At 37.9% G+C, this 24154-nt stretch overlaps 2 protein-coding genes across 7 annotated transcripts in view; both read left to right on the top strand.

Annotated features, from left to right (window-relative positions):
• LOC309478145 (uncharacterized protein) overlaps positions 1 to 2600 on the top strand; it is a 55571-nt gene extending 52971 nt beyond the window's left edge. For all 6 annotated transcript variants that reach the window (XM_082141708.1, XM_082141704.1, XM_082141707.1 and 3 more), the window contains 2 exons: positions 326 to 442; positions 625 to 2600. In XM_082141708.1, coding sequence (XP_081997834.1) covers positions 326 to 442; positions 625 to 1496 — 989 coding nt within the window. In that variant the 3' untranslated portion in view covers positions 1497 to 2600. The remainder of the gene's footprint in view (positions 1 to 325; positions 443 to 624) is intronic.
• A 327-nt stretch (positions 2601 to 2927) lies between these two features.
• LOC309478209 (uncharacterized protein) lies at positions 2928 to 23033 on the top strand. The gene is made up of 3 exons (XM_082141829.1): positions 2928 to 3367; positions 21838 to 21957; positions 22114 to 23033. The coding sequence occupies exons 1-3, from the start codon at positions 3358 to 3360 to the stop codon at positions 22761 to 22763; spliced, it is 780 nt and encodes a 259-aa protein (XP_081997955.1). The 5' UTR covers positions 2928 to 3357; the 3' UTR covers positions 22764 to 23033.
• The last annotated feature ends 1121 nt before the right edge of the window (positions 23034 to 24154 follow it).

Genomic DNA, 24154 nt, shown 5'->3' with positions numbered 1-24154 from the left:
GTCCTTAGGTTCAAAAACAGATTAAACTTTACAACATTTTCTAAATATGCAGCTGTAAATTATGCAACAGTCTTTAGTGAAAGAAATAACTGTAGGTATAGGTGCATCTCATCTAAATGGCAAACTATTCCTTTGTCTCTTTTTTGCATACATTCCCACATCGACCCTTAATTAACTTAAAGCTGAATAATTGCGAGTGATTATAAGTGTGATGATCATCTGCTAAATGAGCAACAACGACCACAATTCACTCCTTCAGTCAGTGAAGCTCCCACAGCCGTTCATGAGAGTTTAAATGCTGGGGAATATTCCCATCTTCCCACAGGAGAAGAAGCAAGCAGGAGGAATTACTCCAGGAGAAACTACGGACTGACTATTGTAAAGGTGGAGATTAAGGAAGAACCCTGCAGAATAAAAGATGAAGATACAGAGGAACAAATAGGTTGGTGTTTTCCTTCATTCTCTTTAATGACTGATGAGGAACATTTAGACGAGAACTGACTTTTTAACTTTACATCTAAAATTAGATACTAGTAGACTCAGTAGGAAACTTTGTGCTAAATAAGGAAAGAAAGATGTTTCTCATTTTTCCTTTTTAAATTTAATTGAATATGTTTATTTTAGACCTGATGGAAGTGAATGAAGACAAACACCATCATTTCACAAATGAAGATGGAAATGCAGTCGTTTCAAAGACTGAAGAGAATTTCACACAAAAACAAGCTGGACAATCTGCAGTCAAAGGATCTTTCACCCGCTGTCAGTGTGGAAAGAGTTTCAAATATAAATCACAACTTAAGAGACACATGAGAATTCACAATGGAGAAAAACCGTTCACATGCTCTCAGTGTGGAAAGAGTTTCACTCAGCAAAGCTCTCTCAATGATCATCTGCTCCGTCACTCTGGAGTGAGATCATTCAGCTGTGATCATTGTGATAAAACATTTGTTGTGGAATCAAACTTAAGACAACACCTTAGAGTTCATACTGGTGTGAAGCCTCATGTTTGTTCGTTTTGTGGAAAGAGTTTTTCATTACAGAAGTATTTAAAAGCTCATGAGAGATTTCATGCTGGTGTGAGACCTTATGTGTGCTCTGACTGTGGGAAGACCTTCACTATACCCAATGAATTAAAAAAACACCAGAGAGTTCACACTGGAGAGAAACCGTACAAGTGTTCACACTGTGGAAAGAGTTTCTCTCAGTCAGGAAACCTGAAAGATCATGAGAGAGTTCATACTGGTGAGAAACCTTATATGTGCTTTGACTGTGGGAAGACCTTCACTACACCAGGCCGCTTAAAAATACACCAGACGAGACCTTATGTGTGCTTTGACTGTGGGAAGAGCTTCACCTTATCCAGTGCCTTAAAAATACACCAGAGAATTCACACTGGAGAGAAACCGTACATGTGCTCTTCATGTGGAAAGAGTTTCACCCAATTATCTAATCTGCTGTATCATGAGAGAAAGCATTGCCCAAAGTCGTCTAAGTGAGCAAAGTTCATGATTTACAGATGTTGTACTTACAAATAAATTGACATTCAGATTGTTTTAATAGAGTGATTAAATCTAAAACAGCCCTACAGTGTTGTATTAGGCTGTGAATACATCAAATCTGTTCTGAAGGTCAATAGATCTTATTCAGAGCAGCGCTGTGACGGGAATGAAAGCGAGGCTGTGAGGGAAAGACTTGCTGTGTTTTCTGTGACATCTACTGTAAAAAGCTGAATAAAGCTTGTAGATCATTAATAATTATCCACAACTCTTGTTGTCTGGAAGTTTTGTGACTATTGAAACTTCTCGAAGATGTTTTGAAGTGTTTCATTAACAGAACAATCCAAAACTCATTAAGTTCAAGTTCAAAATTATTTGTATAGCAGATTTAAAAACAACCACAGTCGACCAACGTGCTTAACAATGTCAATATACACACAAATAAACAAACACAGTAGTGAATGTCACAGTAGCGAAACTCAACTCGAGATGAAAGCTAAGCGATACAGCTGGTCTTAAGCAATGACTTAAAATCTCAGCAGTCCGAGCTGTTCTTATATGAACCGGTAGACTATTCCAGAGATTAGGACCAGCCACTGAGAAGGCTCGGTCACCTTTATTTTTTCTCGGAAAATCGAGGAACATCTGATTGGACGATCTCAGTGCTTTGAGCGGAGTGCGGACGTGTTAAAGTTCTGATAAAGAAGATGCGCCAACCCATTCAAAATCTTAAAAACATGCAATAAAATCTTAAAATCAATCCTGAAACAGACAGGAAGCCAGTGGTTTAGCTTAAATTAGATTCAAATTAAATAAAAGTACAACACACTGAAGAGATGAATGTCTGTCCTTCACAGCCTTGCTTTTATTCCTGTTTAAAATCAAAGATGGCGCTGTTGTGAATAAGGTCTATATACAGCGCTGCTGAGATCATGTATATTTGTAAGCTAAACCGTTAGTTTTTTACAGTGGAAGAAGCAGAGACGCGCTGTCCATCTTTTTACAGTCTGTGTTGTGAAAGTAAATATAGAAATATGTTTATGCTGGATATGCTGGAAATATAGAGCTCATTTCTGATAATAACACTGCTTTTACGAAGATAAATTAATTATTTGTTTGTCTTTTTTTTTAGTCGGTTTAGAGAAAGTATTTAAACAAATCTCTGTCTCTCTCCTGTAAAACATTCTCGGAACAATTAACCTAACATTGTATCATTATTTCATACATCCATTTAAAAAGTTTAGTTAATTTTGTTATAATAAACTCTGTATTGAACTTTAAACTATATGTTATATTATGATATACCTATTATGTGCAAACTAGTTTCAAATAATTGTCAAAATTGACGATGTATTGAAATACAATATAGTCACAATCTTTTCTACTTTCTGTTCTAGTCCAGGTGGTTCAGTACAGTATGGGCAATATTTGAGGTGATGTGTTAATGTCACGGGGGGACTATATTCAGTGGGGGAGGAACGCACTCGCCGGGGAATGGGTTTCCCACGGGGAATGTTTTTTAATGTAACACAGAGTCAAAATGGCTGCCCCCTGTCTCTAGATGTAAACAGTTGTCATTCTAGCGATCTATGAGACAAAATAGCTTCAGGTTTTCGTCGGGAAGAATCTAGGTTGGCGATTGATACGTACGTTGGGCGGGAGGTCCTTATATATCCGAGGTTGCCCGCAGTATTGAACAGCAGATTCGGGGGAGAAGACGGCACCCAGTAAATGCACCCGGGCGGCGATCTGACGAGCACGTTTGCTCGAAGCCGGTGAGTTTCCAAAACGAAACCGGCATTCTGACGGAATTAGATTTCGCGATCTCCACAGCTGCCACCGTTGTGGAAACACGACTCCGATGCCACAGAGTTAAGTGCTGTTTATGCCTACTTTGTAGAGTAAGTGAACCTCCCACAGCCGTGCTGTTGCCATGGTAAGTCGTAGTTTCAGAGCTCCATTGATCATGGCTTTTCACAGTCATGGTGCACGCGCTTAACTCAGAGTCAACTTACTCAGAGTTTATTGAACTAACTCAATTCAGCTGTTCTGAAACTGAAAACTCAGAGTTTCCCATCTCAGTGTAAATCTACTCAGAGTTCAAGTTTTACCTCAGAGTTGGTTGAACCTCCTTATTGAAACAGGCTGCTGATGTAAAAAAAAAAAAAAAAAAAATCATGGAATTGTTTGTAAACGACTATTTGAGCGAACATTTGCACCTGAATAATTGAGAGTGATTGTAAGTGTGATGATCGTCTGCTAAATGAGCAACAACGACCACAATTCACTCCTTCAGTCAGTGAAGCTCCCACAGCCGTTCATGAGAGTTTAAATGCTGGGGAATATTCCCATCTTCCCACAGGAGAAGAAGAAGAAGCAAGCAGGAGGAATTACTCCAGGAGAAACTACTGACATACTATTGTAAAGATGGAGATTAAGGAAGAACCCTGCAGAATAAAAGATGAAGATACAGAGGAACAAATAGGTTGGTGTTTTCCTTCATTCTCTTTAATGACTGATGAGGAACATTAAGATGAAAACATTTTTTGCTTAATTGTGACTCACCTAGTATATAGATTGTTCTCATTTCTCATTCTTTATTTGAATTTTGAAAACTTGATATTTTGATTTTAGACCCGATGGAAGTGAATGAAGACAAACAACATCAGTTTCAAAAACCTCAGCATTTCAACAATGAAGATGGAAACACAGTCATTCAACAGACCGAAAAGTGTTTCACACAAAAACGAGCTCGAAAAACTGGACAAGGATCTTTAACCTGCTCTGAGTGTGGAAAGACTTGCATACAAAAATCAGACCTTGAGAAACACATGAGAATTCACACTGGAGAAAAACCGTTCACATGCACTCAGTGTGGAAAGAGTTTCACTCAGAAAAGTAATCTCAGAGATCATCTGCTTAATCACTCTGGAGTGAGATCATTCAGCTGTGATCAGTGTGATAAAACATTTGTTGTGGAATCAAACTTAAAAAGACACCTTAAAATTCATACTGGTGTGAAGCCTCACGTTTGTTCTTTTTGTGGAAAGAGTTTTTCACTACAGAAGTATTTAAAAGCTCATGAGAGATTTCATACTGGTGTGAGACCTTATGTGTGCTTTGCTTGTGGTAAGAGCTTTATTACATCCACCCACTTAATAAAACACCAGAGAGTTCACACTGGAGAGAAACCGTACAAGTGTTCACACTGTGGAAAGAGTTTCTCTCAGTCAGGAAACCTGAAAGATCATGAGAGAGTTCATACTGGTGAGAAACCTTATATGTGCTTTGACTGTGGGAAGACCTTCACTACATCAGGCCGCTTAAAAACACACCAGAGACTTCACACTGGAGAGAAACCGTACAAGTGCTCTTCATGTGGAAAGAGTTTCTCCCAATCATCTAATCTACGGTCTCATGAGAGAAAGCATTGCCTGAAGTCGTCTAAGTGAGCAAAGTTCACATTCATGTCCATGATTTACAAATTATGTGCTTACAAATAAATAGACATTCAGATTGTTTTAATAGAGTGATTAAATCTAAGGGTAAAATTAGTAGTGAAGTGTGAATCTGGTGATAGTTTGGTCAAGTGTTGCCCTTCTCTTGTCTGATTTATAATGATATGATTACATTTTTCTGAACCTCAAACACTTGTTTTGCATTAAAAGATTTCTAATGTTTTTCAGGTGAACTGTGGTAAGATTCATTTTTTTTCTGTTTTTGCTTAAAGAGGACCTATAATGTCCCTTTTTACAAGATGTAATATCTCTGATGTACCAGAGTGTGTATGTGAAGTTCTAGCTCAAAATACCCAACAGATCCTTTTTTATACCATGTTAAAATTGTCACTCTTCGAGGATGAAAAGTTTTTGTGTGTGTCCCTTTAAATGCAAATGAGCTGCTGCTCCCGCAATGAAAGACCGAGAGCGCTGACACAACTGCCATCCTCTCACAACTCCTAGAGGCTGATTAATAATCGTTCAGATGCTTTGGAAAAGATGGTAGGGGAAAACTCACGTGTAATGAAAGTATGAAAGAAACGATCAATAAAAATACCAGGCAGATTTCTGGATTGAAAGATGTTATTGACTTTATGAGTGCCGAAGCAAAAGATTTGAAAGTTGTATTTCTATACAGCTGTAACCCATAAATCATTCTCATACATCTCCATAATTTGTTGCAATTAAATATTGTTCTTAGCTTTGGGAACAAGGATGTTGGATGTCGGTTCAGGGTCCTCGGCGGTGCATCTAACCAGTTCAATCATGAATTAGAATGCACTGGGCGTTTGCCAGTATTATAATATTCCATGACCAAAATCATGAAATATTTATAGGGAAGAATTACTCTGAGACTTATTTAAAAAGATTTACGAATCATCACAACATGATTTCGTTTTATTTTAAAAAGATTAAGAATAATACATAGACAAAAATTTCAAAGGCAAAAATAACACAAACTCGTAAAAGTCTTCACCTGAAATGCGGCCTCGAAAAAACCTCTTCCAGGTCTTTTATACTAACTCTATCTTTTGGGCCGCCTTTTTATTATGGCCTGTCATTATAGCACAGCCAATTCCCTTATACGGTAATACTTGGGACTTATCCTAGTCCCTCTACTTAGCATAAGCACACATACAAACTCTATATTATTGTTATTCACACTTATTTTATGCATCACGTACATTAAAAGCTTCTTATAGTAAGTTCCTCTATCGCAGCCCTTTTGACCCTTCTCCGACCTCACACATTTTCTATGTTTGAAGCGAGAGTCGTCAAAAGTACTTCTGCAAAACTACATAGAGTTTTTAACACCCCTCAACATGTTGTATACTTATAACTACACACATACATTACACTTCTAATAATGACCCTTAAGGTTGCCAGCCAGGCTTTAAGTAGCTTGAGCTTGCTCTGCAAATTCAACACATCCTCATTTGAACATTTTATTTCATTTTCAATCATAAAACTGTTTGCAATGTTTATTATCTTCTTTTTTAATTGTTCAACTTGTTTGATAATCTTTACTAACTGCTGAGCACGTTGAATCTGTCCGTCTCGAGGGAGTTGAGCCTTAGTGGAAGACCTTCGCCAGCGCCTTTCTCTCCTTCTTCTCCGTCTTGCGAGCTCTTTTTGCGTTGTCCCTCTGGAGGTGTTCAACTATAAGATTGTCCATAAAAATCTCAACTTTGCCCGTGACAATAACATTTCTTTTTTCTGCTTCATCCTCATCAGTCACAGAAAATAACAGCAAATTGTCAGTTACAGCAAATTGAATAATTAAATAAAATGTTCAAATGAGGATGTGTTGAATTTGCAGGGCAAGATCGAATTACTTAAAGCCTAGTTCGAGCTTGGCCTGCGAACTTAAGGGTCATTGTTAGAAGTGTAATGTATGTGTGTGGCTATAGGACATGTTTAGGGGTGTTAAACCACATGTACTTTTAAAGGGAACTTTGAACATCTTTTACCTCAGACATAGAAAATGCATGTGTGAAGCTAGAGAAAGGTCAAAAAGGCTGTGATAGAGGAACTTACCATATAAAGCTTTTGATGTACGTGCTGCGAATAAGTGTGAAATATAATAGATAATTTGAACATGTGCTTTCGCAAGCTTATGTTAATAGAGGGACTAGGATAAGTCCCAGGTGTTGCCTTACAAGGGAATTACCTGTATAATGACAGCCCATAATTAGAAAAAAAAAAAAGAACTTGAAGTTTTTCGTGGCCGCATTTTTTCGGGTGAAGACTTTTACGTGTTTATGTTTTTTTTTGGGGGGGGGGGGATTTTTGCCTTTGTATGCTATTATTCTGAATCATTTTAATAAAACGAAATCATGTTGTGGTGATTCGTAAAACTTTTTAAACAAGTCTCAGAGTAATTTTTCCCTGTCATTATTTCATGATTTTGGTAATGAATTTAATCATTTAATACAGTTTTATTTTTTCAATGTAAATTATTTAATTTGATTGGTAACAGCCTAGTGTCTTATAATTCCAACTGAATGAAGCCCTATTGATCAAATTTAAGAATTTGAAATGAAAGATGGAGCCCTTTATAAAGGTAAAAAAAAACATATTCCGATAAGAGTGTTTTCCAACAGTGATTTAATGAAACATTAACAATTTAAGTTTTAAGTTTAGGCTATTAAGGAAATGTAATTTTGCCAAAAGAAGAACTTTTATTTTAAATAAATGTTATTTTTAAATCAGCCTACTTCAGTGTGATATTTTACCATATTATGATGCTTAACACTGAGAATCTGAATAATTGTGATGATCAGATGCAGATATCTAAATCAAAGAATATCATATGTTCGGGCGGTTTGCGGGTGGATTCTTTTTTTTTTTGAGGGGGGAGGGGGGAGGGGGGCAGTTACGGGGGGGGGCTTGTACACTTATATGTTTCACAACTACAATATTTGTCTAATAATAAACTGATTGGATGATTTTGTTTATTTATTTGCTGTTTGTGATTCCATACATGTTGTACCACGTCACCATACTGTATGTTACTATTATGGTGGTGGGATGGACATTGATTTATAGTGGCCAATATGTCCCCCCCAATGTCCAAGTCATTCCTACGCCCCTGTGGACACCAAACGATGCCTAAGGACGAGCGCTGATGAAAGCTGACTGTGTTTACTAGAGCCAACCATGCTGAACACACCGAGAAAACTAAGTCGGCCGACACTCAAAAACTGGCTAGGTGTGTCCCTGGCTTAAAAAGTAATCCATACACTATAAGCACAATTTCTTCTTGCCGGTCGCCCACCATGTTTGTCTACTTTAAAGTCACGTTTGATGAGAGAGATTTTGCAATATTTCCCGAGTTCACAGGCTGTTGAGTCTGTGTGTGGTGTGCTTTCCTGGTCACATCGCGGCACTCCACACACTAGAGGAACAAAATGGATAAATATATTTTTTATCGTCATGTTTGTGGTCTAAAAAAGATTACAAAAATATTTTAGTGTGGCCCCAGCTTCAGATGATATTCTCAGATACTGCGATTTCATTGTAATCCTTCTCACAACGTCACTGAATTCACCATTAACTATTTACCTGAACAGTTTGTGATGTTGTATATTGTAACCCTTGACCATCAAAACATCTTTTCTGTGTTATCATGTTTGGTTCACGAGATATAGTACAAAATACATAATTCAGTTACGGGGCGTTTTGCGATGGCCCCATTGGTCGCAAACTGTACATGTGTACCAAGTTTCATGCTTTTATAAAAAAGCTAACATAATTTTCACATATCACCTGGACTATTCTAACTGAGCTTACTTCTGTCATTGGTTTGCGTTATGTATGCTTGTGGATTTAAATATGTGCACATATGTTATTATTAGTTTTTTAATAGTTTTATTTTTTTTATTTTTTTTATCTCTTTTTCATTTAAACTTAAAATACATGATTTTGTTTCTGTTTTCATATATTGTGAAAAAAAAAAATCATGGAATTGTTTCTAAATTAATATTTGAGCAAAACATTTGCACCTGGATAATCTAGAGTGATTGTAAGTGTGATGATCATCTGCTAAATGAGCAACAACGACCACAATTCACTCCTTCAGTCAGTGAAGCTCCCACAGCCGTTCATGAGAGTTTAAATTCTAGGGAATATTCCCATCTTCCCACAGAAGAAGAAGCAAGCAGGAGGAATTACTCCAGGAGAAACTACTGACATACTATTGTAAAGATGGAGATTAAGGAAGAACCCTGCAGAATAAAAGATGAAGATACAGAGGAACAAATAGGTTGGTGTTTTCATTCATTCTCTTTAAATACTGATGAGGAACATTAAGATGAAAACTGAAAAAAAAGGACTAAATGTTTTGCTTAATTGTGACTCACCTAGTATATATATTGTTGTTCTCTCCTTTATTGAATTTTGAACATTTTATATGTTGATTTTAGACTCGATGGAAGTTAATGAGGACAAACAACATCAGTTTCAAAACCCTTTCAAAAATGAAGATGGAAACACAGTCATTTCACAGACATCAAAGTGTGTCACACAAAAACAAGCTGGAAAATCTGGAGTCAAAGGATCTTTCACCTGCTCTGAGTGTGGAAAGAGTTTTGTTCATAAAGGAAACCTAAATGTACACATGAGAATTCACAATGGAGAAAAACCGTTCACATGCTCTCAGTGTGGAGAGAGTTTCACTCAGAACAGTAATCTCAACATTCATCTGCGCCGTCACTCTGGAGTGAGATCATTCAGCTGTGATCAGTGTGAGAAAACATTTGTTGTGGAATCAAACTTAAGATCACACCTTAAAGTTCATACTGGTGTGAAGCCTCACGTTTGTTCTTTTTGTGGAAAGAGTTTTCCACGACTACAGACTTTAAAAGATCATGAGTGTATTCATACTGGTGTGAGACCTTATGTGTGCTTTGACTGTGGGAAGACCTGTATTACATCCAGCAACTTAAAAAAACACCAGAGAGTTCACACTGGAGAGAAACCGTTCAAGTGCTCTTTATGTAGAAAGAGTTTCACCGCATCATCTAGTCTACGGTCTCATGAGAGAAAGCATTGCCTGAAGTCGTCTAAGTGACCAAAGTTCACATTCACGTCCATGATTTACAAATATTTTACTTACAAATAATTTGACATTCAGATTGTTTCAATAGAGTGATTAAATTTAAAGGTTAAATTAGTAGTGAAGTAAATCTGGTGATAGTTTGGTCAAGTGTTGCCCTTCTCTTTTCTCAACCACTGTAACATGATTTATAATGATATGATTCAAACACTGCTTTTGTATTAAAATATTTTTTTAAGTTTTTCAGGTGAACTGTGGTGAAATAAATTTTTTTCTGTTTTTGCTTAAAGAGGTCCTATAATGTCCCTTTTTACAAGATGTAATATCTATGATGTACCAGAGTGTGTATGTGAAGTTCTAGCTCAAAATACTCAACAGATCTTTTTTATATCCTTTTTTGTCACTTTTTAAGTAAAAAAAATTTAGTAAAAAGCGCTGCTTTTGTTGTAGCAAATTAGCTTTATGAAATATTAATAATCAATAGAACTGGTTATAATTGATTATGAATATTTGGATCAGTTAATTTAATTAACTTAATGTTGTAAATTAATATTACAATCAATTAACCTGTTTCCCTGTGAACACTCAGAGTTAATTGTTTATTAATTCTAAGAAATATAAATTTTGTAAAGACTTTATTAACCAGACTAAACACTTAAACTACTCTAACATAATTGTTTGTCTCTGCGAGATCAGGACTTTTAATTTGAAAAAGAACCGAGGTATACACCAGCTGAATTGCGCGGGCGCCCTCACACACACAGTTGCTTATGTGCGATGCTTACACGGTTGCTCCTGTCTCCTCAATTTTTCCTGTTTTCGCAGGTATGACTTTCACAACAACTAAACCATATTCACACGAGTCATGTGCTATCTATGTGGGTGTTCATATTGCCAATATTTTGTGTATAAATGTTCTGGTTTGTGAAAATAGTGAATATGTTCATCCGCCATTTTGTGGACACTGTGCCATGATGTGCTCGTGGAATGCATTTAATTTGATTCAGACAGGCTCCAGTTACCAGGGATATTGTTCATTTATTAGTTTACTTGTATTAAATTTGTGTTTGGCTTATTAGAGTTCATATGTGTATAAATATCATTGCACTTCTTCTCCAGCCAAATGTTTCAAACAGCCATTTCAGTGCAAACAAATATAATGCTGTTCTATTTCCAATGCAGAGGTAATGTTAATGTATGGTTTACATATATTTCTCAGGTTTCTAGGCCTTACATGTTTAGTCATGTGTTGCTTTTATATGCATAAAATACCCTTTGGCTCATTCTGAGTAGATTTAATTGAGCAATTTGAAAAGCTATAATGTATCATTTTATGTGGAGAAAAAAAAGGGAAAATGAAAATGCGAAATGAGCATTGTTGTGACAATAGAGAAAATGAAAGAAGGACACTTATGTAATAAGAAAAAAATACTTTATTTGATGTGACAAAAAACAACAACATTGAATAAACAGTTGCTGGGGCTTATGTGCGATCCTTACACGGTTGCTCCTATCTCCTCAATTTTTCCTGTTTTCGCAGAACTTTCTAATTTGTCAACCAGGCGTTCTGCACGGGGCCTCCAACACATGTGCCAGAATCAGCTGCAATAAGATTAGTTACAACCCTCAATAAAGCATTCTCAGTGCTTTGACCTTTTCTGAAACCAGATTGAAAAGCTTCAAAAAGACTGTTCAGTGCTAGGTGATTATTGAACTGAATAGACACAACACGCTTCAAAACATTAGCCAGAAATAGAAGGATAGAAATAGGCCTGTAATTGGACAAATCAGAAACATCACAACCAGGCTTCTTAGGTAAAATACTAGTAGTTGAATTCATGGACTAACAATTAGGGCTTTGACTCCGAACTTTGTTATTCTAATATAATTAGAATATTTAAAAAAATAATGATATTCGAACGAATAGTAGGCAGCCTTTAATATTCAAACTTGTTATGGGCATTATTTCTTGTAAATGTGTTTGCTTGTAAACGTTTTCAATTCAGATTCCGAGGCTTTTTCACGCCTGGTGAAGTTGTGAATCGCGAGCTCATTAGCAAGGCTATTATTGGTCATCTGGGCTCCTGTAGAGCCCCTTTCACACAGAGATTCCGGAAAATACACGGATAAAGTGACCCGGGATTTGACCCGGGTTCGTTTGATTTTGGTTCATTCACATTGCCAGTGATTTTCCGGAATCAGAGAGTGCGTTCACACACAACCCGTAAAAATGCCGTAAAGACACGTGACATCGATGTGACTTGTAATCTCAGCAGCGTCTTAAGTTTGCTTATGAGCTGCGATCTCTCTCTCGAGAAACCACGCCTGTGCATTTGTTTCTCTGATTCGATCATAAACTTGCGCATTACGTACCGTTTCACAGCTGGAGAACGAGTCCGGCTTCAGCGTCATCACTACGACACGGCATTATTACGGCTTTTGTTCACACAGCGCGCGTTCCGGGACTGAACACGGCAATGTTACTAGGTCCCGACCCGGCATCGATCCCGGCATAAATCCCGGGTCGAGTTTGCGTTCACACAGAAGGCGCTCTGGCAATTTGCCGGCAATTTGCCGGGTTCAAAGCGCTGTGTGAAAGGGGCTTAGGTGACGTTAGCGTCCTGGTTAGCGCCTATTTTGCATACCAAAACAATGGCCGCGCCAACGGCTACAACAACCACGGCTGATGAGGAGTTCGAAATCTACACTCCTGACAATTTGAAAAGCAACGTGTGGCGCTCCTTTGGGTTCCCAAAGAAACGGAAAAATCAAGATTAAAAGGATACTTCAGGATTTTGCATTAAGCTTTGTAGTAGAAAACCTGTAGTATTACTGTGCTTTCCTCCCTCATATCCCCCGGAGATGAGGGATTTATGTATTTTTTGTCTGGAAAAAATCCTCTGATGACGCAAAAATCGTCATTTTGCATCATTGGAGGATTTTTTGGCCAGAGGCTAAAGGCTACAGCCAGTAGTAGGGGCTGTCCCACATGTTTTCAACCCGCCCATAGAGGGTGGGATCTCAGTCACAGACTTTACACATAGTGTCAGCTGTCTTTCTTTGGAAGCTAAGCTAGCAGGCTCTTGTTCTGTGGAGAAAGCTGAGTAGTAGGGGTTACCATCCTCTTTTTCCCGGACATGTCTGGCCGTCGAGATCGTCCAAAATGTCTGGGATTCAGCTTTTGCTTTCTACAGTCGCCATTCATTGTTTACATGCACACCTTTTGTTTCAGTCTAACTAAATTCATTCCGATTGGTGAATCTGAATGTAGTGTTTACATGAACACAAGTGATCGGTCGATGTGCGTTTTAACATTGCTAAGAAAATTCCTGCTCCTCCGTGAGAGATACGAGACGGGTGCGTCTCAGTAATCACGCCACCGGCCTCGCGCCGTTCTCCCGCGGCCCTCAGCCTCGTCCTGCTCGCCACAGTAAACATGATGAATGGCGACTGTAGAACGCAAAAGCCGAATACCGGACATTTTGGGCGATCTCGAAATCCCGGCCAGACTCGTCGTCACGGAGACTCACTTGTAGCCTAGCCTGCGCTCTCTTACCGGTAGGCGTGGCTTGGGAGTGGCCTCCTAGGGCAGCGAAGCAAGTGCATTCTGGAAGTTGTTGTCTTTCATACAAACAAGCCAAAAATACATTTTCTGGCTTTTCTCAGTCTAGAAAGCTCCAAATTCAAAAATAATTTCACATTTCTTCTACATAAATGACCTATTTTAAATACACATTCATCTTTCCAGAGGTGAAGTATCCCTTTAAGGACAAAGTGATGTGTAAAATATGTAGGGCCAAACTTACATACCACGCGACGACCAGCAACGACCAGCAACATGAGAGCCCAACACTAGTCAACACTACATCCCGACAAGCTGGAAGAGGAGGAGGGGGAGGGATCGGGGGCGAGGCAGGCCAGAATTGACTCCATGCTATCTCTGTCAAAATATTAATATTAATAAACAACCGAACTTCGAATATGATTTTTGGGCAAAAGTCAAAGCCTTACTAACAATAAAGTCAACACTGACCCTTTCAAAGTACAAAAAGGTAGTGGTCAGTGGATTTAAAGGAACATGCCGACTTTTTGGGACTTTAGCTTATTCACTGTATCCCCCAGAGTAAGATAAGTTCATACCATTTTCATCTCCGTGCGTTCCGTCACTCTGTCTGACGCACCCACCGCTAGCCTAGCTTAGCACAAAGACGAGAGGTAAACGGCTCCAGCTAGCATACTGCCTAGAGCCCTGCACGGGGCAAAACATCCAGCCCTAACCGAGACCTGGCCCGTGGTGTTCAAGCCCTAATCCGGCCCCATCCCGAAAACGTCTGCAATTTTTCAGCCCGAACCCGACCCGAGACCAACATCAATATCACTTAAAGCTCTCTCTGATGCGCGCTGTCTATTCTAGACGCACACACATACATACACACGCTACTAGGTACAATTTTATTATAGGCCTCAAACCTAACTACCACCAACGACAATTATGCCCTCAAATATTAATACAGACTGTCCATTACAGAGAAGCAGAAGCATGCAGTAGAGAATATCATATAGCCAAATGTTATCCAGCAGTAAATAAAGATTTACGGCCTACCTTTTTTTTTTTTATGTCAAGTAACTTTACTGAAGAATAACGTTTCAAAGAACTCTTCGCCAACTGGCTAACGTTAAATAATAATAAAAATATAATAAAGAAAAAAAAAATCTGTTGAACAGAGCTAGTGCTCATTCACTGTTTATTAGTGATCGTTTTGAAGAAAAAGAATATCCACTGTTGAAGGCTTCTGGCTCGATAATCAAATCAAAACTCTTTCAAAATGCAGCTTTTCCTGAAGTATTGGGAACTTTTAGTAATTCCTTACGCTCCAACTTCTCCCTGATGCTCTGCATGGTCAACTGTCACCTAATGCATTGCATGTGCGTCGTGTTACTCACATGATCGCATATTGCATATTCGTACACGCTGTGACTATACAAATCACAATATGTAAATAGGAAAATGTTGGCGTTATTTTGTCACTTATTGGGAGCCGTATGCTAGCTGGAGCCGTTTACCTCCAGTCTTTGTGCTAAGCTAAGCTAGGCTAGCGGTGGGTGGGTAGATGAAAAGGGTATGTATGGACTTATCTAACTCTGGGGGATACGGTGAATAAGCTAAAGTCCCAAAAGGTCGGTGTGTTCCTTTAAAGGCTGAATATCAACTGTCAACTGGAGTGAAGGATTAGTTCACCTCAAAATGAGAATTTTCTGATAATTTACTCGCCCCAGTGCCATCCAAGATGTTCATGTCTTTCTTTCTTCAGTGGAAAAGAAATTAAGTTTTTTGAGGAAAACATTTCAGGATTTTTCTCCACACAATTGGCTTCAACGGCAACCAGAATGTTGAAGTTCAAATCAATGCCGTTTCAAAGGGCTCTGAAGTGCTTCAAAGGGCTCTGCACGATCCCAGCTGAGGAACAGGGTCTTATCTAGCGAAACGATTGGTCATTTTCTAAAATTAAAAAAATTTTTTTTTTTTTTTAGAAGGGGAACAAGGCAACTCTAGCCATTTCTTCGCTGATTTTCACTTTTGTTGTCGCGTGTTTTCTCAACGAGCTCCCCCTACAGCTGTGGGCCGTATATTTCAAAACCGTATAGTAAAAAAATCTCACTTGGGGCACCCTTCTCCCCCTTTCTACCACTGCTTATGTGCATTTATTATTATGGGAGCCGGCCAACTTTATCGTGTGGACTGGAGCTATGTCTACCGAGGTGGGTAATACATCATACCAGTGATGGAGTACTCGAGTCCTGGACTCGGACTCGAGTCCCTATTCTCTGGACTCGAGTCCGACTCGAGACTCTATTCTCAGGACTCGTGACTTGACTTGGACTCGCGGACTGATGACTCGTTCTTGGACTCGGACTCGAGGATATAAAATCGGACTTGAGCATTCATCAAATGAATGACGTTGGATGAAGTTTCTGACTAAATAGGATTTAAAATTTGATATAAGATGTTACACTTTTCCTGTTTTGGGCTCCAAGACCGGACGGGATCTCTTTTTTTCCTGCATATATGAACGAGCAGAGAGAAAGCCCCAGCCGCGCGCGCGCTCTCACCGTCTTCAAACAACACGAGCGGTGCTCCCTCCTCACGCATATTAATCAAAATCAATTGACACGATAGTAAAAGGTCGGAAGACCGAAGTTTCACGTAGATCATTCAGAGATTTTTTTCTCCTGAATTACCGCGAGGTGTGAATTGTGCTGAAAAAAAAACAAAAAACGTTTGCCTTATCTTCTCTGAAAAGCGTTCCGCACATTCAGCTGACATTAGCCACAATTTCAATAAACGAAAAGACCTATCTAGTGATGAAATGTTTTCTGTGTTGACACAAATCTTGTCCTGTCCTAAACTGCCGAGATAATCACACAAGGCGTGCCGTATAGGCTACACGTCCATTAATGACACGTCCGATTCGCGAACTAATGACTCCTTTGAACGATTCACTTTAATGAATGGTTAAAACAACTGACCATCTGTCCAACAACGAACTCACGAGACGTCTGAATCGGTGTATAACAAATCGGTAACACTTTACAATATGTTCCATTTATTAAACTCTAGTTAACTACATTAGTTAACATTTAGGCTACTATTAATAAACTGCACTTCTACAGCATTGTTAATGTTAATTTCAACATTTAGCCTACTAATAGCCTACATTATTGAAATCAAATTTTTTATTTATATTTATTGTATTTATTATTTATAATTGTCAACACAGTGGTGTCATTTTTGTTTAATGTAGACCCTCTTTTATAATTATATCAGCTCTTTAAAGGTGCCAGAGTAGAGAAATGTTGGCAGTCTTGAAATATAACACAGACTCAACCTTGATGACTCGACTCGGACTCGAACACTGGGGACTCGAGACTCGACTCGGACTCGAACTCAGGTAATGGTGACTCGACTCGGACTCGACTCGGTCTCTTCTTTGGTGACTCGGACTTGGACTCGGACTCGAACACGGGGACTCGAGACTTGACTCGGACTCGACAATTGGTGACTCGACTACAACACTGCATCATACACAGTATCATGGCGTGTGTGTTTATGTTGAATTGCCGTAAAGCAGTTTGTGTTTCTCGCTCGTTCTTGCTTCTCACGAGACTTACTATTTCCAACTTACCGGGACGTTAGTCCCCATGTTGCAAAGTTGGTTTTCTGTCTGGGAACGCTGGGGGGTGCGGGGAAAGTCACCATTCTCACCAGAACAGGTTATTTAACCATCCAAATGATTTCAAAACAGATTTATTAAGTTGAAATAGTTGCCATGTTCCCCTTTAACCACAATTCCCCTTTAACCACAATTGTTCGTCTTGTGCTGGTCTGCGACGTGCCACGTATTACGTCATCACGTTGGAAAGGTCACGAAAAAAAAAGAAGAAAATAATAATAATAAATTAAAATGATTTTGAAGTTGGAATAGAAAATGAGATGACATTTTTCACCCTTCCCTACCTTTTTGAACCGGATTACTAATCCTTTAAAGAGCTGTATATGCCATCAATCTTACCATAGATAGATAGATAGATAGGTTATTTTATAACTTTTCTAAACTATATTTATTTATACTGAACATTTTATAACACGCCTCAATATGAGACTTTCTATCTCATTCTCACTTATAATAAAACATTATTTATAATAACATATGGAACTTAGCGGCGTCTCGGACATGATGCGCGTACTAAAAATACTGCACCCAATTTAAAATACTTTCAACCTTTTACCTTGCGTTTTTTCCTCTTCACTGACAGCGTCTCATTTTTTAACGTGTGAATGGCTCTTAACTGATTGAAAAATAAAAAGTGCATTCTTATATCAGTGTTGTTATTATATAAGCTGACAGATTTCCTTGAACATTAAGTTTAACAACATTAATAGTAAGCCAAAGAGGGCAAGGTTTTAACTGAACTATCCATCGGGTAAAAAACAGATAATATGTGCCAAATTAAAATTTTACAACATTTTCTAAACGTGCTGCGGTAAATTATGCAGCAGTCTTTTGTGCCAGAAATAACTGTAGTTTTAGGTAAATCTGATCTGAATGGCAAACTATTCCTTTGTCTCTATTTTGCACACATTCCCACATTTAATTGATGTCTGAGTGCAGCAATCAACCTTTAATTCACTTAAAGCTTAATAATTGAGAGTGATGGTAAGTGTGATGATCATCTGCTAAATGAGCAACAACGACCACAATTCACTCCTTCAGTCAGTGAAGCCCCACAGCCGTTCATGAGAGCTTAAATGCTGGGGAATATTCCCATCTTCCCACAGGAGAAGAAGAAGCAAGCAGGAGGAATTACTCCAGGAGAAACTACTGACATACTATTGTAAAGATGGAGATTAAGGAAGAACCCTGCAGAATAAAAGATGAAGATACAGAGGAACAAATAGGTTGGTGTTTTCCTTCATTCTCTTTAATGACTGATGAGCAACATTAAGATGAAAACTGGAAAAAAAAACGCCTAAATGTTTTGCATAATTGTGACCCAGTATATTTAGTATATTTATTGTTCTCATTTCTCCTTCTTTATTTGAATTTTGAAAACTTGATATTTTGATTTTAGACCCGATGGAAGTGAATGAAGACAAACAACATCAGTTTCAAAATCCTCAATCCATGCAACAGACTGAAAAGTGTTTCACACAAAAACAAGCTCGAAAAACTGGAGTCAAAGAATCTTTCACCTGCTCTCAGTGTGGAAAGACTTTCACACAAAAATCAGACCTTAAGAAACACTGGAGAATTCACACCGGAGAAAAACCGTTCACATGCTCTCAGTGTGGAAAGAGTTTCAATCAGAACAGCTCTCTCAGAGATCATCTGCTTAATCACTCTGGAGTGAGATCATTCAGCTGTGATCAGTGTGATAAAACATTTGTTGTGGAATCAAACTTAAAAAGACACCTTAAAACTCATACTGGTGTGAAGCCTCACGTTTGTTCTTTTTGTGGAAAGAGTTTTTTAGTACTGAAGTATTTAAAAGAGCATGAGCGTATTCATACCGGTGTGAGACCTTATGTGTGCTTTGCTTGTGGTAAGAGCTTTATTACATCCAGCAACTTAATAAAACACCAGAGAGTTCATACTGGAGAGAAACCGTACAAGTGCTTACACTGTGGAAAGAGTTTCTCTCAGTCAGGAAACCTGAAAGATCATGAGAGAGTTCATACTGGTGAGAAACCTTATATGTGCTTTGACTGTGGGAAGACCTTCACTACACACAGCCGCTCAAAAAGACACCAGAGACTTCATACTGGAGAGAAACCGTACAAGTGCTCTTCATGTGGAAAAAGTTTCACCGAATCATCTGGTCTACGGTATCATGAGAGAAAGCATTGCCTGAAGTCTTCTAAGTGAGCAAAGTTCACATTCATGTCCATGATTTACAAATGATGTGCTTACAAATAAATTGACATTCAGATTGTTTTAATAGAGTGATTAAATCTAAGGGTAAAATTAGTAGTGAAGTGTGAATCTGGTGATAGTTTGGTCAAGTGTTGCCCTTCTCTTGTCTGATTTATAATGATAGATTAAATTTTTCTGAACTTCAAACACTTGTTTTGCATTAAAAGATTTCTAAAGTTTTTCAGGTGAACTGTGGTAAGATTAATTATTTTCTGTTTTTGCTTAAAGGTGAACTAAGTAACTTTTTTTACCTTAACTGAACAGCTTCGGAGTCATTGGAATGGTTATATTACTTATTTCGGGTTGAATGGTGGTCGTTTCGCACCCCCCTGGTGCCCGTGAGTGGAAAATACGCACTTGCAACTTTGAGCTGGCGGGCCGCCGGCCGCTGCGTCAGGAAGTCTCGCGTGATATCAGGTCTCGCGATGTAAACAATTGCTTTACGGCCAAAAGAAATCTGCTAAAATGCTGTCATTATTGCGCTCCCTCACGCTGTCCGAACCCGAATGAAGAAGATGTTTTAAAGAATGTCCCATCTGCTTTGATGTCGTTGATCTATAGCCTCTGGTGTCTGAGAATCAACAACGAGTTTTTACAACAGTGTTGTCAAATATCTATTCCGAAGCTGTGGGGGGAGCTCTAGAGAGAAACCTGCGAGCAAAAAGCGAGAATACAGCGAAGAAGTCCCGAAGCTACTGAGTGCTGCTTTAAAGAGGTCCTATAATGTCCCTTTTTACAAGATGTAATATTTCTGATGTACCAGAGTGTGTATGTGAAGTTCTAGCTCAAAATACCCAACAGATCCTTTTTTATAGCGTGTTAAAATTGTCACTTTTCGAGGGTGAAAAGTTTTTGTGTGTGTCCCTTTAAATGCAAATGAGCTGCTGCTCCCGCAATGAAAGACCGAGAGCGCTCACACAACTGCCATCCTCTCACAACTCTTCGAGGCTGATTCATAATCGTTCAGATGCTTTGGAAAAGATGGTAGGGGAAAACTCATTGTTCTTAGCTTTGGGAACAAGGATTTAGGATGTCGGTACATTACACTTCTAATAATGACCCCATCACTTACTCAACCTCGTGTTGTTCTAAACCTGTATGGGTTTCTCTGTTCTGTTGAACACAAAAGAAGATATTTTGAAGAATGTCGGTAACCAAACAGTTGATGTGTCCATTGACTTCCATAGTGAGGAAAAAAAAATACTATGGAAGTCAATGGACACATCAACTGTTTGGTTACCGACATTCTTCAAAATATCTTCTTTTGTGTTCAACAGAACAGAGAAACCCATACAGGTTTAGAACAACACGAGGTTGAGTAAGTGATGACACAATTTTCATTTTTGATTGAACTATCCCTTTAATGCACATAACTTTGCACCTTTTTGCACAATTTTGAAAAAAGTACTATTGTTGAAATTCTCAGATCAAGCAAACTTCAACGCACCCTTATCCATTACCTGCTAACGTTAGTGAACCGCACCCGAGCAAGCACACTTCACAGTTCCTCCGGAAATGCATTCTAGTTATTTCAAACATCCTTTTTTAAAGTTTAGTTAATATTGTTATATTAAACTTTAGACTACAATCGCCTTTGTTATGTTATGAACTATGTGCAAACTAGTTTCAATTAATTGTCAAGATTGACGTTCTATTGAAATACAATATAGTCACAATCTATTATATTTTATGTTCTAACTGAGCTTATTTCTGTCATTGGTTTGCATTATGTATGCTTGTGGATTTAAATATGTGCACATACAGTATATGTTATATTAGTTTTTTAATCGTTTTTTATTTTTATTTATTTATCTAATAATTTATCTACTTTTGAACTGATTATAATCTCTGTGATAATTTCACCATTATCGTGAGGTATTTTATTTATTTTGTTCACCATGAAGTACATCATTTTATTATATGTACCAATACGAAAACCTATTCAGGGCCAGTGAAGGGTCATTAATTGGCTAGGACTCGCGCCAGTAATAGACTATTTGTGGTCCTAGTTATCTAATAAATTTATTTTTTATTTAAACTTAAAATACATGATTTTTTGGTTGAAGTTTTTCATGAAGTTTGTTGTTTCATAAATTGTGTCCTGATTTAAAAAATAAAATAAAATCATGGAATTGTTTCTAAATGACTATTTGAGCAAAACATTTGCACCTGGATAATTGAGAGTGATTGTAAGTGTGATGATCATCTGCTAAATGAGCAACAACGACCACAATTCACTCCTTCAGTCAGTGAAGCTCCCACAGCCGTTCATGAGAGTTTAAATGCTGGGGAATATTCCCATCTTCCCACAGGAGAAGAAGAAGCAAGCAGGAGGAATTACTCCAGGACAAACTATGGACTTACTATTGTAAAGATGGAGATTAAGGAAGAACCCTGCAGAATAAAAGATGAAGATACAGAGGAACAAATAGGTTGGTGTTTTCCTTCATTCTCTTTAATGACTGATGAGGAACATTAAGATGAAAACTAAATAAAAGGACATTTTTTGCTTAATTGTGACTCACCTAGTATATAGATTGTTCTCATTTCTTTATTTGCATTTTGAAAATGTGATATGTTGATTTTAGACCCGATGGAAGTGAATGAAGACAAACCACATCAGTTTCAAAAACCTCAGCATTTCAACAATGAAGATGGAAACACAGTCATTCAACAGACCGAAAATTGTTTCACACAAAAACGAGCTCAAAAAACTGGACAAGGATCTTTAACCTGCTCTGAGTGTGGAAAGAGTTTCAGTTATAAAGGAAACCTAAATGTACACATGAGAATTCACACTGGAGAAAAACCGTACACATGCTCTCAGTGTGGAAAGAGTTTCAGATCCAAAGGCTCTCTCAGAGATCATCTGCGCCGCCACTCTGGAGTGAGATCATTCAGCTGTGATCAGTGTGAGAAAACATTTGTTGTCGAATCAAACTTAAGAAAACACCTTAAAATTCATACTGGTGTGAAGCCTCATGTTTGTTCTTTTTGTGGAAAGAGTTTTTCAGTACTTCAGACTTTAAAAGAGCATGAGCGTATTCATACTGGTGTGAGACCTTATGTGTGCTTTGACTGTGGGAAGAGCTTTATTACATCCAGCCACTTAAAAAAACACCAGAGAGTTCATACTGGAGAGAAACCGTACAAGTGCTCTTCATGTGGGAAGAGTTTCTCCCAATCATCTAATCTATGGTATCATGAGAGAAAGCATTGCCTGAAGTCGTCTAAGTGAAGTTCACATTCACATCCATGATTTACAAATATTGTACTTATAAATAATTTGACATTCAGATTGTTTTAATAGAGTGATTAAATCTAAGGGTTAAATTAGTAGTGAAGTGTGAATCTGGTAATAGTTTGATCAAGTGTTGCCCTTCTCTTTTCTCAACCACTGTAACATGATTTATAATGATATGATTCAACTTTACTGAACTTCAAACACTTGTTTTGCATTAAAATATTTCAAAAGTTTTTCAGGTGAACTGGTGCCTGTTTCAGAAAGGAGGTTCAACCAACTCTGAGTTAAAACTTGACTTAGTTGACTTACTCTGAGTTAAGCGCTATAAAAAGGCGTTATCAATGGAGAGCAGATATTATGAGTCACCATGGCAACAGCGCCAGACAAAAAGAGGTGTTCATATTTCTCACCAGTACGAACATTATTACTGTAATTTTACAGTATTAGAACATTAATACTGTAATTTAATTAAAGGGATTACTCTTAATTCTTCTGTAGCCTAATTTAAAGTAAAATCTGATGTAATTGCATTGACTATAGAACAATTCTGTATATTTAACATACATTTTTAAAAGGTATATTTTTAATGTAACCTTCTCCCTCTACACACTTTGGTCAATTCAAGAATAATTCATGCAATTGTATATTGTTTATTTGAAAGCATTAAAAGTGCAGTTTCTTGTCTCTCCTTGTATTGTTCAAGTGGTTGAGGTTGACATGGGATTTAGTATTTAGTAATAAGTAGACCAATGCTTTCTAAAGATTGTCATTATTACATTAATCTAATTACATTGTTGAAGATGTCATTTGTAGTTATAATACAAGTAATTTACCCAACTGTTATAATATCTGAGGTGAAACTGGAAGAACAGTATGTAAACCTAATTTTAATTGTCATGTAGGTGCAATCCTGCAGGTATTAAAAGAACATGGCAGCTGCTGAAAATTAAATATAAAACATAATTCAATCAAGTAAGGCTTGAGCATATCATGGGTGTAGGCTACCTGACTTTACATTTGATATATTAAATAACTAAATAGCATCCAGTGTCTAGCAGTGCAGCAGCGTTTTCGGCTGAGGGAATTCCTGGAGGGACTTCAGAGCCAGTCACTCCCCAAGATCCAAGGGCCTTCATAAAATGTAAGAGGTTTACATGTGTTATTTTTTATATAGGCTATTTTTTTTTGTTGGTCCCAAATATCTGTCTTTTGGAGCCTCCTGTCCCAACAGAACCCCAGGCAGTTGTATCAATACACCAGAAATGATGAGAAATAGTGTTATAAAGTGCACTCGACCAAATGCTCATCTTCACAGGACGATGGGGATAAAGAGTTTCTGCTGCCACAGAGAGGCCTACAGTGGTAATATTAATATTATGTGTCTG

This window comes from Leuciscus leuciscus (genome assembly GCF_965113295.1).
Source record: "Leuciscus leuciscus genome assembly, chromosome: 16".
Taxonomy (NCBI): Eukaryota; Metazoa; Chordata; class Actinopteri; order Cypriniformes; family Leuciscidae; genus Leuciscus; species Leuciscus leuciscus.
The sequence above is the reverse complement of the archived record's forward strand: the minus strand, read 5'-3'. Positions and strand labels throughout refer to the sequence as shown.